General features: G+C 42.3%; 1 protein-coding gene across 1 annotated transcript in view; it reads right to left on the minus strand.

Annotated features, from left to right (window-relative positions):
- The window catches only part of LOC117044644 (calpain-13-like), a 76183-nt gene extending 61350 nt beyond the window's left edge, over window positions 1–14833 (minus strand). The window contains exons 1-2 of the mRNA XM_033145452.1: window positions 14639–14833; window positions 365–613 (exon numbers count right to left, since the gene is read on the minus strand). Of these exons, the coding sequence (XP_033001343.1) occupies window positions 365–613; window positions 14639–14677 (288 nt within the window). The 5' untranslated portion in view covers window positions 14678–14833. The remainder of the gene's footprint in view (window positions 1–364; window positions 614–14638) is intronic.
- Between the last annotated feature and the right edge of the window lie 1638 nt (window positions 14834–16471).

Raw genomic sequence — 16471 nt, forward strand, 5'->3', positions numbered from 1 at the left:
CAGTTAAATGTTGAGTTACTTTACTTTACTAGGAACATGGAGCTGACAGTCTGCTGTAAAACTTGGTGTTGGAGAAAGGCAAATATATTTCCTTCTATTGAGTTCATAATTGAGGGCACTGTTTGTGTAGCAAGCTAGCCAGCACTTGTTTGTAGCTCTCTGTCTAAGGTAATGCCACCTCTAAAAACTGAGCAAAAAACTGCTTACTGTTTATTGTTGAGACAAGATGTCTGCTTTTCATCTCTGCTCATCCTGGAAATAGTTCCTGCATTAATAAAGCCATTGAACTCCAGAAACTATAGGTGGTTATTCCACTCTAATTTACCAACGCTGCAATGTCTGCTAACTCTTGGTAGCTACTCACAGTTGGTCTCCGCCACTCGATTATATACGGGTTCTCTAGAAAGGGCAAGGGTCCGATAGAACTGAGGTTTGCAGGGAATGTCTCATCTTGAAAAAGAACACCATGATTCAGGCACTGGTATCTCAACTGAGCAAAGTCCTGGTTCTTAAATTTCACAGGGGAATCCACATTTCCTGCTCTCTCTGGCTTTGGCACACCTGGCTCAGGTTTCCTCGGGTACATCTCAGGAATTGGGTTCCTGTTCCTTTCCTGAAATAAAGAAATGATAATGGTGAGGAATATCATTAACCACCATGTCTGAGGACTGGATCCCAAGAAGGTGGAACTCCCAAAGCATGGGGCAGTGAGTGAAACCTCGTTATCTGGAAAGTTATGTGAATATGTCTGGAATTCCACAACTGCTACCGATGTATCTGTGCCCCAAAATTTAAACCTTCCCGGAGCAGAAAATTAACAAAGGCTCACCGAGCTGCTCCTCGCTCTTGCTGTCTCAAGGCATATTAAAATCTCTCATGGCTCTGTTCCCCATTATTTTCACTGATAAAATCCCAAGTTTCCAAACAAAGCCCTCTTGACGCTGCTGATTTCAGTAACTCCACTGTTATGTACTGAGCTGAATCCTAGAACAATAGGATCCAGAATGCAGCAGTCTCATTGGTCCGCAGGAGCCACCCAATCCAGCTCCAGGTGGAAGTGAATCAGTGACCTGATTGGCCTGCAAGAGCAGCCAATCAGGCTCCTGGAGGAAGTGAATCCGCAACTTGATTGGCCTACAGGAGTAGCCCGGAATTAGCCAATCACGTGGGGCCCATTGTGTAAATAATGTATATATAGCAGACGTTTTGGGGAAAGACTCATTCCTTGCTACTATGAGCTGAGTAAAGAGCATGAAATTCACACTTGACTCTGAGTATATTTCATCCACAGAACATTGTTTTGATCTATGAGATAGCCAAGGCCCAAAATTCAATAAAGGAGGCTATTATTAAAAGTATGCCTGAGATTTATGAGAACATTTGCTTTCCAGTTCCTTCCTCACATTTTATAAGCACACTGGTCACCTCTTGCTATCTGCAGTCACACCGCATCCTGTAATTCTGATTGTCAACATCTAAGGGACTGATTAAACACAAAGCTGTGGAGCCTTTGTATATTCCAGGTTCCTTCCATGAAGTTTAACTCCCATTGAAAAGAATTGGACAAAGGAGAGTGTGATCCCACTTGGTGTGAGTGTGGACTGCCATATGGCTCAGAGGAGCCTTCCTGCTCCTCCTTTGAACTAGAATAATTTCCCAACTGGAGAAGGGCTTGATGGGGAAACAGGTAGCGTGCCATTGGAGGAATGGCTGACATGCAAGCCCAGAAGGAGGAAGAGAGGAAAGCTTGATGGTTTCTATGGTGCAGATATTTCAGCTGCAGAGAGAAGAAGGAGGAGGAGGAGGAGGAGGAGGAGGAGGAGTTTGGATTTGATATCCCACTTTATCACTACCCAAAGGAGTCTCAAAGCGGCTAACATTCTCCTTTCCCTTCCTCCCCCACAACAAACACTCTGTGAGGTGAGTGAGGCTGAGAGACTTCAAAGAAGTGTGACTAGCCCAGGGTCACCCAGCAGCTGCATGTGGAGGAGCGGAGACACAAACCCAGGTCACCAGATTATGAGTCTACCGCTGTTAACCACTACACCATGCTGGCTCAAGAGGAAACCTGCTCTATGTATCCTGTTCAATTGCTCCATAAGGCTCAATCCAGCTCCACCTTTTTAATGTCCTGGCCAATAAAGGGAAAGGCATTGGGATGCGTGACAAGCACGGAGCACACAGTTCTAAATATTTGATTAAAAGGTTCCCATAAATTAAACAATTTTGTTTCGAATATATTTGAATAAATTGTGCGTCTTCAAAGGGATGCAGAGCACCTGGTGGGATTTTATTTCTTATGCTTCGAACTTAGATGCCCAATATTCACCATCTATACCATCTTGGGAAATACGGATGCCTTGATTTAGATTAGGGTGTTACCATTTATTTCTCTTATTCCTTATTTTTTGTTTGCTTTGTATATGGAACAATGTAATACCCTGCTACTGCACCTTTGGGTTGTAAAATGATAATTACAAAAGGATTTTAAAACATAAAAATATAACTGACTGTGAAACATGTTTGCATTTTCACATTGACGTGTGATACTTCCTCACAGTCTTAAATCCTCCCATCATGATATTTCTAGCCACAGCTGTGGAACTCCCTGCCCACAGAGGTGCATACTGCTTCACTGCCCCAATTTAAGAGGGCTACTTATTTCCATTCCTCCCAGTTTCTCTTTTTCCCTTTCAAAAGATGTGTTAGTCATGCATTTCAGCATCAGTTTATGATTTTTCAAAGGCTCATCACAAAGGAATTGTCAGTGCTTACTGATGTTCACATTTCTGTATGCAATTTTTCCTAAAATGATGCATTTTTCTGGTGTTTTCACCAAAATATGTGCATTTTTTTGCAAACATTCCCTGAATACATACATTTTTTACACTTTTCTTTTTTGTTTGCAAAATTCAGAGCTGTGCGCATTTTTGAAGAAAGGCTACATTTTCGGTTTGCATATTCGGTATGTTGATTGTCCCACTAGGGGGGAAAATACTTTAGATCGAGTATATAGTAACATCATGCATGGATACAAGACCAAGCCCTTGCCCAATTTGGGACAGTCAGACCACATATCTTTGCTTATGATTCCATCATACAGACCTCTCGCACGCAGAATTAGACCATCAACCAGAGAGATACGAGTGTGGCCAGCAGGTGCATCTGAGCAACTTCAAGATTGTTTTAGGAGCACCGAATGGTCACTTTTTGAGGAGAATAATGTGGATACATATGCTTCAACAGTACTGTTCTATGTTAAAAGCTGCATTGATGTTGTCACTACCACCAGACAAATACGGGTGTTTCCTAACAACAAGCCCTGGCTAAACAGGGATGTGCATCTTCTGTTAAAGGCAAGAAATGCTGCTTTTCACTCTGGTGATGCGCAACAGTATAGAGAAGCCAGAGCCAAACTGAAAAGGGGCATTAGGGATGCCAAAGCTATGTACTGCCGGAGGATCGAAAAGCATTTTGAAAGCTCCGACCCTCGTCGAGTATGGCAAGGCCTGCGACAAATTACAGGGCAAAATATTAAAAACGAATTGACTAGCAGCAGCGAGCCCCTGGCTGATCAGCTGAATCAATTCTTTAGTCGTTTTGAGGTGGGAACTGGAACTACCGTCACCACAGCATTGGCTACCAGCACATCATCAGAAACTATTACTGATAAACAACCACTTTTATTACAGACTTCTGACGTACAACGTGCTTTTCGGAACATTAATATCAGGAAGGCAGCTGGACCGGATGGAATCACGGGACGAGTTGTTAGGGACTGTGCTGCAGAATTAGCTGGTGTATTTACGGACATCTTTAATCTATCCTTGTTGCAGGGTTCTGTCCCTACCTGCCTGAAGACATCGATTATAGTGCCAGTCCCTAAGCAGTCAGTGGTGGTATCTCTCAATGACTACAGACCAATAGCCTTAACATCTATCGTTATGAAATGTTTTGAGAGATTGGTGCTGGATTATATTAAGGCTGGTCTTCCATCCACTCTAGACCCGTTCCAGTTTGCATACAGAAGTAATAGATCTACTGATGATGCTATCTCTATTGCTGTTCATACTGTACTGAGTCATCTAGAACAACAGGGAACCTACGCAAGGCTGTTGTTCGTGGATTATAGTTCTGCTTTTAATACAATTTTACCAGACAGGTTATTTTTTAAAATGACCAATCTGGGTATACATCAGAAGATCTGTTTGTGGGTAAGGAATTTCCTGACTGATAGGCCGCAGACAGTGAGAATGGGATCTTACTATTCTTCTACCCTAGTATTAAGCACAGGAGCTCCTCAGGGATGTGTGTTAAGCCCTTTTCTTTATTCCCTGTACACATGTGATTGCACCCCACTGTATAATTCCAACACAATCATCAAATTTGCGGATGATACAACAGTGGTGGGGCTCATTAGTGAGAATGATGAGTCTGCTTATAGGAAAGAAGTACAGGGGTTAATTCAATGGTGTAAAGAAAATAATCTTATGCTTAACACCAAAAAAACCAAAGAACTTATAATTGACTTTAGGAGAAAGAAAAGTGTATTTTTACCATTGCACATAAATGGCGAGGAGGTGGAGAGGGTTGGCAGTTTTAAATACCTGGGCATTTACATCTCCGAGGACCTCTCATGGACTGTAAATATTAATATGGCTGTGAGGAAGGTGCAGGGGAGGTTGTATTTCCTGAGAATGCTCAGGGGATTGAATCTATCTCAGCACCTACTCCTGTCCTATTATCACAGTACCATTGAGAGTGTCTTAACCTATAGTATACTATCGTGGTATGGGAACAGCTCTGTAACGGATAAAAAAGCTTTACAGAGAATAATTAAAATTGCCCAGAATGTTATTGGGCTCCAACTACCAACCCTGGACAAGATCTTCACGTCTCGCTGTTTGAAGAAGTCACACAACATCCTGAGAGATCCCACCCATCCTGCTCACAACCTTTTTGAACTGTTGCCTTCGGGCAGAAGATACAGGATAATGAAAATTCGAACCACAAGCCTTCTGAATAGTTTCTATCCAAGAGCTTTGATTGCACTTAATAATGATCTCAGGGTCAGTAGTAAGTAATAGTAAGCAGTGAGTAGTAAGGAATGAGACAGGCTCTTAGGTTATGCTATGCTTTTAATAGGTTATGTTATACTCTGGATTATGTTATGTTTTAATAGATTATGTTTTAATAAGGATGAGAGTGTTGGAGATATGTGCAAATGTGTATGGTAAATCTGGTCTTTGGGTGTTTGATTTTCGTTGTTGTGTATACTGTGTATATACGGACAATGACAATAAATAAATCTTATCTTATCTTATCTTATCTTATCTTATCTTCTGTGGACTGGACTGAATTCCCCCCTTTTCCTAGCTCCTGGCCTTGCATCTCATCTTAATAATAAACCCTATAAACCAAGAGCATTTCTGCACATGCTGTTTAATTAAGAGAGGCTGTTTCTTTTTAAAGAGGGAATCAGATGAAATTCAGAAATAACCTTCCACTGACACGAAGAACGAGTGTTCCTTTTTGGCTTCCATTTCTCCGCACAAAGGAAATAAATCTTACATAATGTAGCATAACATGACAAGAGAATGGTTTCCCCTTAACAAATACTCATTTGCAACAGTGCTCAAGCCCGCCACACGCAAGGATCTATTTCCTGCAACAGTGTTCCAGCAAAACTGATTACTAATTCCACAACTCAAATTAAAACTAGCAGAGCTTGAAGGCTGGGACTGACACATGCGTTCGTTCTTCTCTCTCCTTCCCTCCCTCTCCTTCTCACCCCCTGCGCTGATGGGGAACAGCAAAGAGTTTTTATCATGTGAGCGTGTGTGTTTAATTACATTGTTTAACACATTGGGAATAATTTAGCAAGTCGAGTGAAGAAAATAAGGCACTTAGCTCTCCTCCCTTCCGCAGAACAGCTTTGTCAGCTTCATCAGAATGGTGTCTGGGTATGTACACGGACAAATGTAAAAGCAGTTGTTATGCATGATTAAAATTCACTGCTAGGGGGAGAGATATGCTTCACAAAGTGTGTGCTCAAACATCAGAGCAATGCGTTCTTTTGTGCTACTTGTGCTTAGGTTCATAGGAAGCTGACTTAGATTTGTCTGCCTAGCCCAGAATTGTCACCACTTCCCTCGAGTCACAGGCAGAGCTTCTTTCCCATTGTCTACTGCACTGCCCCTTTCTGAATTATATATTTTATATGTATAATTGAGCATCTTGTTTTAATGTGGACACCTGTCAACCGAGAATGCAACAAATGTAAGAGCCCCACTGGATCAGACCAAAGGCAACGTCTAGTCCAGCATCCTGTTCTTGCAGTGGCCAACCAGATGAACTATGAGATTTACCTCAGTGGGATTTTGCTACTAGCACACAGTGCCTTTGCTGTGCCTTTCCTACCACTCAGGCTCCCACCTGAGCTCCGGTGAGCTCCAGCTGAATAAAAGCCCTGTGTTCAAGAATAAGTAGAAGTAGATTGTCTGAAGTGAGCTAATGAGCAATAAGGCCTACATCAAAATTTCAGCAAAGCTCACAATACTGGAACTGAGAAGAGGGCCTTCACCATGGAAATAACAGCATATTAAAACCAGCACTTGGTGTGTGCCAGGGAACTGGTTGTCAGAGTCCACACACACACACAATATCATGTCTGAGATCAGAACAATTGCTATAACATATGCAAAATTAATACTGGAATTGTATGGTATTACCTGAGTAAAGGAGTTGGTTAAGAAAGCCCACCATCTATGCTGCCAGATAAGGAATATTTGAACACTGCACAGGTCAACATGTTGTTCAGATGGGTGTGTGTCAGATTACATAATGAACTAATCATTTTAAGATGCCAAAGTAAATTTGGAGAACACAGACATGAGAGATTATATTGTGTTATGTACAGATCAGCGGCTTAAGCTGGGAGAAAAAGCAACCAGTTCCCAGGGATATTGTTAACACAAGGCGACTTTGCACATTTCAACACGCTTAGTGCTTCTGCTGCCTGTTACCACACAGGGAATCCTATAGCATTGTATCTCTGAAAGTTGAAGCCTGAGTGGCCAGGCATAGTCTGAGAGCACAGGAGGCCACCAGCTTGCCAAAACTAAGGAGGCCTGGTCAGCGACTAGATGGGAGACAGCCTGGGGACCACATGTACACAGCCTTGGGTGCCACAATGGAAAAAGGTAATATATCCAGAGATAGAAAGAAGACAAAGTCCCTACCAGAGAAGAATGGCAAACTAAGCTGTTGGGCTATGCCGAAATGGCAAAACACACTGGAAAGCTCAGAAACCAAGAAGAACTTTAATAAAGAATGGGGGGAATATACAATTTACTTGAGAGACCATTGTAAGCAGATGAAAACATTAGCAGGATTGCAATAACACCTGTAATGTAAAAATTACTATGAACAAAATGGAGAGCTGTAAAACTTGGATGATGAAATAATATGCAGCTGAAAAGGTGGATAGCAGGATCCATGGAGGAGAAGGTGGGAAGTCTAGAGATTCGGAGAAATCTCTAAATATGGATATGTATTTGCTAATGTTATAATTCTACATTTATAAAATCAAATGAAAATTATTTCAAGAGATGAGGGGGGGAAAGGAAAAAAGGTAATATATAAAAAAGAAAATGAATATATATCTAAATACACAAACACACCCTTTGCCTCAATATGCAATGAGCACAGTCACCCATGGGTTGCAACCTGCAGGAAGGCTTGATAAGATCATAGGCACCTGTCTTAGACTGAGTCATAGGATCCTAGAATTGTACAGTTGGAAGGGACCGTAAGGATCACCGAGTCCAACCTCTGGCAACAGAAGGAACATGCAGCTGCCCAGTGCAGAGATCAAACTTGCAACCTTGCTGTTATCAGCACCAAGCTCTAACCCACTGAGCTATCCAGGTTGACTCTTGGTCTATCTAGCTCAGTATTGTCTACACTGACTGGCAGTGGCTCTCCAGGATTTCAGGCAGGGGTCTCCCCCACCCCTTATCTGAAGATGCCAGGGATTGAATCTGGGACCGTCTGCATACAAAGCAGATGCTCTCCCAAGGCCCCTTGGAGCTGAATTGGCAGAGGAGGCAATTCCCGTCTGTTTCCTCACCCCTAGTCCTATCATATACTCCTATCCCTGTGACTTGAAACACAACGGGGGAATAAGGTAGAATCCCCAAGTTGCAAACTAGGCAACAATCCTATTTGCAGGTGATTGCTTTTCACATCCATATTTTGTACTGAATAGCGTGAGTGTGAACCAGCGCATCTTACGTGTATACGTATGCACAGACACGCACAACTGAGTCCATCATCACCCATATGCCATCCCCCCTCCGCCACACACAGCCTTTTTATTCTGCTATTATAGCAGTTTTTGCAGGTGCCGGGGAACCATCTGCTATATATCCAATGGATTGTTCAGGTCGTTTTCGACGTGGCAGTGGAAATGTACAGCAAACAAAGACTGAGAAGTTGTTTCTATAATTATAGTTATACAGCTCAATCCCCTTTCCATCATTCTGACAAAATTCTTCTGATGGTTCTTCAAATTGTATATTGAAGTGGTCCTCCCCTCTCCAATTCCCATTCCTAGCTGCTCACCCTGGCCTCGTCTATATTACTCTTACAAAACTGTAGCCAATCTAAACAAAGCTATTATAGCTGAAATAAATGAAAAGAGATGCCCAGTTGTTAAAATGTTTGTTTGTTTATTGCAACCCAAAGTGCAAGTCAGCAGATCTGTATGGCTGGGAAATCCCGTGGAGAGCAGCAGATAAATTTCAGAAGACATCTGGAAATTGCAATTATAAACTGGAGAGTTTGATGCAAAAACTCTGCTGGGCAGAAATCAAACATGGCTGAAGGACAACGATGGAGCAGACACTTAACTTCTGGAACAATCATCAGAGCTAAAAGTGGTGAAAGAATCTTTGGAGACAGCTCCATTAGGGGTTGATGTTAAAATTGTGACTGAAAAACAAGTGTCTTGCAATAACTGCAAACAACTAACAAACACACTGAATTGTGTTTAGTTTGACATAACTTTATATGGGCAGGAGCAGATTGATGCCACAGTAACTGTACAATCCTACCCAAGTTCACTCAGAAGTAGGTCCCAATGAATTTCATGGGTCTTACTTCATGCCCCTGGTAAGCATGTGTAAGCTTGCACCCTAAACTGATTAGTCTTAAAGGTGCCACACAGAACTCTTAACAAGGGAACTAATAGGCTCCCCCCCCCCCGCGCACAGAGGGTGGGGGTATAATAGTCCCACAAACGGCCTGTTGTAGAATAAGCTGAAATGGTATTAAGTGGACTACGACCTAGCAAACAAGGGTTGAAATTCCTGGGTGACTTTGGACTAGTGACTGTCTCTCTGCCTAACCTTCCACAATGGAGTGTTGTGAAGGAAATATGGGGAAGAGGAGAACCACGAATGCCCTTATACATTCCTTAGAGGAAAGGTGGCATACAAGAAGTTTACCGTATATACTTTAGTATAAGCCTAGTTTTTCAGCACACTTTTTGTGCTTTAAAAGCTGCCCTCGGCTTATACTCAAGTCAACCATTCCTTAAGAAGTGTACAAGAACAGTGGTTCTTTACTCTCCCCAGGCAGCTTGTTCCATTCCTGAACTGCTCACATAAATGCAAACTTTATACCCCAGAAGGCAGAAAGCCTATCAGTTAAGGAAGTATTAAAACCCCACAGGTGCTCACTTTCCCTGGCTCCTGCTTAAACAGGACAGGATCCCAGCCTTCTCTGTATAACACAAGGGAACATTGCGCTGTGAGTTAAACCACAGAGCCCTAGGGCTTGCTGATCAGAAGAATGGCGGTTCGAAACCCTGCGACAGGGTGAGCTCCACAGCAGCAAAGGAGGAAGAGGAAGGAGCAGCCCAAAGGGCTGCTTTGGGCTGCTCATTCCTCCTCTACCACAGTGGCAAAGGTGAACCGGCTTATACTTGAGTCAATAAGCTTTCCCACATTTTTGTAGGGAAATTAGGTGCCTCGGCTTATATTTGGGTCGACTTATGCTCGAGTATATACGGTATCTACAGTCTGTCAATGGGCTAGGCTTTGGTTTCAAAAGGCAGAAAGGGTGAAAAGTTGATGAGAAGGCAGAGACAGGGAGAGAGAAAATACAATGCTTTGCAAAATAATTTCACTGAGGTGGAAAATAAAAGCTGCCTAGAGGAGGGAAGAAGAAAGACCTTATAATACCACGATTATAGTGGCTTATAGACACACCGGATTTAAGAAGGGCCATAGCAGGCAGGAATTTTTAAATTTTAATTCTAGTTTTGTTTGTTTTTAAATACATCTCTGATTCCTCCCTTGAACAGATCCTATTGATCCACTGAAAAGGAACCAAATTATCTCCCCTGCCCCCACCCCACCCCACAACACCTTGTCATGCACCTGCACTTAGTGTGTAGTAATATTTGCAGAAAATAACTTCTAGGGAGTACCTGATCTCAGACAAACATACCAAAGGAAAGATGCACCCTGGTTCATAGGGTAAAAAAGGGCAAACTATGGAGATGCCAAGGACTACTAGAAAACAAGACACAAGCAGGAAAAATGCACCAAAGAAGATAATATAACAGCACCCATTTAGGACCTGGGGGGTTCCTATTGCCTGGTGTCCAAACAACACACTTTTCAATCACATATCTGACTTCCCTGACAGGCTGAAGTAGCCAGACTGACTCATTTCACAGAAATGGCTCAGAAGGATACCTGCACATTTTGCCTCATAACTTTCTTTCTAGGGCAGCTAGAGACTTATTTAAAAAGAAAAGAGAAGAAAGAAACTCAAACTCTGACTCGGGGCACCAATGGAGCCCTTTGTGGGCACTGGGTTGGCAGCCCCCAAGATACAGGATTACAGCCTTAGCCCATTGACTTAAAAAACAAACTTAAGGAGAAAACGGTTCTGCTTCAATTTAAGTTATGATTCCTAAGCATAATTACTTGAATTAATGCCCATTCAAATTAACTGAACATCTCCAATAAGCATGGTTATGAGTGGACTGTCCAGGTGTTTGTTTATCACAGTTAGTAAGGAAGTTCATATAAGGTATATGTTCTAAATAATTCTGGAGAGATGCTCATTAAAGCTTGACACAACATTTTTGTACTTTGGTTCTGTCACACCCTGTTTTAAAAACAATCTTAGTTCTAATTTGCAGTTTTAATGTCTATTTTGTTTGTTAAAGCTATGCTATTTCACCCAATTATCTATTATTTGGTGAAAGCTGTAAATAACCCACTGCTCCTACAATTACCACTTCATTAATGCCTCAGGAGATCAAGATCAAGCAAAAGATGTGGCTGCGTTGCTGCCATGCATCCCACTTCAGCAGTTCATGGTTTTAATCCTATTAATTTAGAAGGGATTTTCTCCTGATTTTTATTCATTAGATGTTGCTTGCTACATTTCATATGCAAAACAGCTACGTTTCCTCACAGCATTTAACTGAAAAATTCAATAATTGTCTTAGAATGTTATTTCATTTGGGCCTCCAGTGCTTTTTATTTTGTTTATAATGGAGGTATCCAACACAGAACCCGACAATAACATGTACCTGCCAGTATCTTCTATGGCACACTAAAAAGGACCCAGTAAATACCCCCTCAAAAATCCAGGGGATGACAGAGGATGAGATGTTTGGACAGTGTTCTCGAGGCGACTGGTATTAGTTTGGCCAAACTGCGGGAGGCAGTGGAGGATAGGGGTGCCTGGCGTGCTCTGGTCCATCTTAAATTCAGTTGTACACATTTCTGTAGCAATTTGCAACTTTTTTAAAAAAACCAAAGCATCTTCATTAAACCCTTCAGCATTGTTGTACAAATTTCCCCAAACACATTTTTTTTGTATGCAGTATTGACTAATGTTCATATTTTTTGCAAGCAATTGCTAAGAAAATTCAATACTGTCCCGTTTGGTTTCAAAAGAGGAAACTTCCTCAAAATGAGCGAAGAAGGAGGACTTCCGGCGAGGTCGCCATCACGGGCGGTCGTGGGTTGCCTCGGCAGCGAGGCGACCCAGTCCAGCCCGGGGGTTGGAGCCCCGCTACCGCTAAGCGGGGCTCCGGTGAGGCGCGGGAAGAGCGTCCTGCGCCTCGGGCTCCCCGGCGGGCCCGCTAGGCTCCGTCCCCTCCCCTCGTTCCCCCTGTAAAGGGGGAGTGGGGGTGAAGGGAGCGCGGAGCTGGGCCATTAGGGGAAATGCCCCAACCAGGCGGAAAAGCGGCGAGCACTGGCCGTGACGAGCGACGACGTTCTCCCTGTAAAGATGAAAGGAAACGAAGCCCGGTGGTCGTGAGTACTTGATTGGATTAACTTGTGAACTGAACGACTTAACGATCCGGGAGGTTTTAGAGAATGGAAGTCTGCCTCCCTCCCTTCGGTGGCAAGAAAATAACGGTCTATGATACTGTTGCTACTGAGATGGTTACAATGTTAAGATTTTTTCACAAGTGAGACTTTATAGATCTCCCTTTGGGGAGGAAGAAGATGGAGAATATTCCTTTTGAAAGTTATGGTCTTTGCGCCCCGGTTTCAGAGAAAATGGCTGCGAAAAGTCTGAGCCGAAGTGGAAAATTACTGCTATAAGATGGATAACATTGAAATAGAAACTGAAATTTGATACCTATGCCCGTCCTCACCATGTTGGGCTTTGTTTTTGAAATTGTTTTGAACTCTGGACTAACTGATGAACAAAGGATTATTATGTTGAAACTGGAACTGCTTAATCAGAAATTGAAGGTTTTGAGTGGGGATATGAAGAAAAATTTACTTCCCACAGAGGAGACCTTTCAGGTATTCGACACTATGGAAGAGAGCCTTGGCAAAGAGCTGAAGGAGATGATTGAAAAACTGAGAGAGATGGCATGGCGACTCCCGGAAAAAGAAACGTCCTTCGGTGGTGGCAGCCCGGGGACGGCGAGGAATGTTATATCCAGCCCCCGAGGTGAGAGCTCGGGAGCGAAGGGCAAGAAATTAAGATATTTGCAAATAGAAGAAGAATGCAGCATTGAATGGGAGAAGCCGAAAGAAGATGAACAGTGTACCCTGATGCTCGATGCAAGGACTGTTGGGGACTGTGTCTGGTTCTGTGGACGCACAAGAAAAGAGGACAATTTGAGGAGTGGTTCCGGTGTAAGATGGAGAAGGACATTGGACAGAGGGGGGATAGGGTGAAGTGTGTTAAGTGCAGAATATAAATGCTTTGTTATGGTAATCTGAAATCGGAGGGTTAAGACATTAAGTTTTATTTTATTTTTTAACAAGAAAAGGGATATTTTGAATTTTTTTTTTGTTATTAGCAGCAGTTTAAGGGAAAGAAGAATAGCTTAGATTTGTTATAAGAATAATTTGTTAAGTTATAAAGTTATGTTATCAATTATTATGGATTAAGATGATTTGTTCATTTAAGATGATTGTTTAGATCTGAATTTCTTTTTGAAATGAATTTAATTTTTTGAGAGATGAAGTTATTAAAATAGAATCTGGATTTGGAACCGAAGGAGAGAAGGCAGGGGAAGTCAACTGTAAAGATTCGAAACTAGAATTTTTTTCTGTATGTGTGTAAAAAAGAAGAAGAATCGTGGTTATGTTTGTTTTTGTTTTGTATAAATGTGGGTGGGTGACGGTATTCTTTGTTATGGAAAATACCAATAAATTCTTTATTAAAAAAAATGAGCGAAGAAGGATGTTGAAATTCTTAGAAATTGTTTAAAACCACATTAGAAACTCAAAAGGTGTGTGTAACACAAATCAGAAAAGGGACCATGAGGACCAAGAGAATGCCAGAGTTGTTTATGAGCAGAGCCAAATAAGCTGTAAGAGGCAAGAAGGCTTCCTTCAAAAAACTGAAGAGAACAAAAAGGAACACCAAGTTCGGCAAAAAAAGAAGGGCAAGCAGACAATAAGGGATGCTGGGGGAAAAAGAATGTGAGAAGCACATTGTTCAAAACATGAAAACCAACAACAAAAAGTTATTTGACAACGAAATCAAAAGAGTAGCACTAAAGAAAGATAAGGAGATTGCAGAGAAAAGTGAATTAATTCTTTGCATCCATTTTCACAACAGAAGATGCGGGACAAGTCTCAGTGCCTGAACTAACCTCTGCAGGAAGTGGGTCTGAGGAGCTGAAGCAGATAGTGGTGGTGAGAGATGAAGTTCTAGGCCTAATAAACAAAGTCAACAAATTGCCGAGTCCAGGTGGTATCTGCACAAGAGCTTTCAAATAACTCGAAAGTATGTGGCTTGTCTCACACCAGCTTCCATACCTGAAGACTGGAAAGTAGTAAATGCAACACCAATTTTAAAAAGGGATCCAGTGGGCACCCTGGAAATTACAGGCCAGTTAGCCTAACACCTGTCCTTGAAAAACTGGTGATTGGTCACTGTGAGAACAGGATGCTGGACTAGATCCAGCAGGCTCCTCTTCTTATGCAGTTTGAAACAGAAAAGGAAGCTAGATAGATGGAAGGAAGTACCAGACCGTCCAACATTCCCTATTGCTTTCCCTCCTCTACATGCACACACAGAGGATTGTATCCCTTCCAATTTCTTCAGCAATGCCCAGTTACTTCTGAAAACTTACCATTACATGGGAAGGTTCTTTACAGCAGACTAGCCCCATCCAGATCCCAACAAGTCATTGCTTTTTCTTCTTTTCTGTACTCAAAAGTCTCTCCAGGCAGCACAGTTCCCAACGGCCTGCCGTCTTTCAAAGCCCAAACACTTCCAGTGCTTCTGTGAAGGTGATCTTCCAGTATCCGTGCTTCCGAATTTTATGCTGTTATCTCTTCAAAGGCAGAAGGGCAAACTGGTTTCCCCCCCCCCCCATGAAAACCCTGTCAAATGAATATTTGCTAGCTAAATCCAACGAGATGACTTCAGCTTTGTTATATTGATTTGTATTTCAGCAGGCATGCTGCACCCCCTTAAGTAAACACCTGCTGGAGTGAGCGTGAAGTCAGAGCCAAGCCCGGGACCAACAGTATACAACTTCCTGCTTCTCTCAGGTGTTATCTTACCTGCTTTCAACAGGTAGATCGCCCCTCCTATCCTGTGGTGGTTAATGTTTCACCACTCACGATATTTTGTGAGTTTAAGATGTTGTTAGCAAACACCAGGCTTTATTTCATATTCGTTTTCATGGTACTCTCAAAGCTCTACCAGGAAATGAAGAAATATTTATGGATCTGTTCACTAAACAATGGATTTATCATGTCATTGGACAAAAGAACGCACAAGAAACACCCCCACCAATTCCACCAAATACACTTCATAAATAGACATGTTCTGACAAAGAAACAAAAAGACTAGGACCTAGGAGACCAGTGTTCAAATTCCCACTCAGTCAGGAAGCTCACTGGGGGACCTTGGGCCAGTCACAGCCTTCCAGCCTAACCTACCTCAAAAATTGTTGTGAGGAAGAAAGGAAGAAAGGAAGGAATTGGACAGCTGGTGATATCCACCTATGAACCTGGAATGTAAGAACCATGAACCTTGGTAAGCTGGATGTGGTAAAAAATGAGATGGCAAGAATAAACATTGACATCCTAGGCATCAGCGAATTGAAATGGACGGGAATGGGCGAATTCAGTTCGGATGACTATCATATCTACTACTGTGCGCAGGAATCCCGTAAAAGAAATGGAGTGGCCCTCATAGTCAACAAAAGAGTGACGAAAGCTGTACTGGGATGCAATTTCAAAAATGATAGAATGATCTCGATACGAATCCAAGGCAGACCTTTTAACATCACAGTAATCCAAGTTTATGCACCAACTACCAGTGCTGAAGAAACCGAAATTGACCAATTCTATGAAGACTTACAACACCTTATAGAAATGACACCAAAGAAGGATGTTCTTCTCATTATAGGGGATTGGAATACTAAAGTAGGGAGTCAAGAGATATGGCAAGTTTGGCCTTGGAGTTCAAAATGAAGCAGGGCAAAGGCTAATAGAGTTCTGTCAAGAGAACAAGCTGGTCATCACAAACACTCTTTTCCAACAACACAAGAGACGACTCTTCACATGGACATCACCAGATGGGCAACATCGAAATCAGATTGATTATATTCTTTGCAGCCAAAGATGGAGAAGCTCTATACACTCAGCAAAAACAAGACCTGGAGCTGACTGTGGCTCTGATCATCAGCTTCTTATAGCAAAATTCCAGCTTAAACTGAAGAAAGTAGGGAAAACCACTGGGCCAGTAAGATACAATCTAAATCAAATTCCTTATGAATACACAGTTGAAGTGAAGAACAGGTTTAAGGAGTTAGATTTGGTGGATAGAGTGCCTGAAGAACTGTGGATGGAGGCTCGTAACATTATACAGGAGGCAGCAACGAAAACCATCCCAATGAAAAAAAAATGCAAGAAGGCAAAGTGGCTGTCCAATGAGGCCCTACAAATAGCAG

This window comes from Lacerta agilis, chromosome 3 (genome assembly GCF_009819535.1).
Source record: "Lacerta agilis isolate rLacAgi1 chromosome 3, rLacAgi1.pri, whole genome shotgun sequence".
NCBI lineage: Eukaryota > Metazoa > Chordata > Lepidosauria > Squamata > Lacertidae > Lacerta > Lacerta agilis.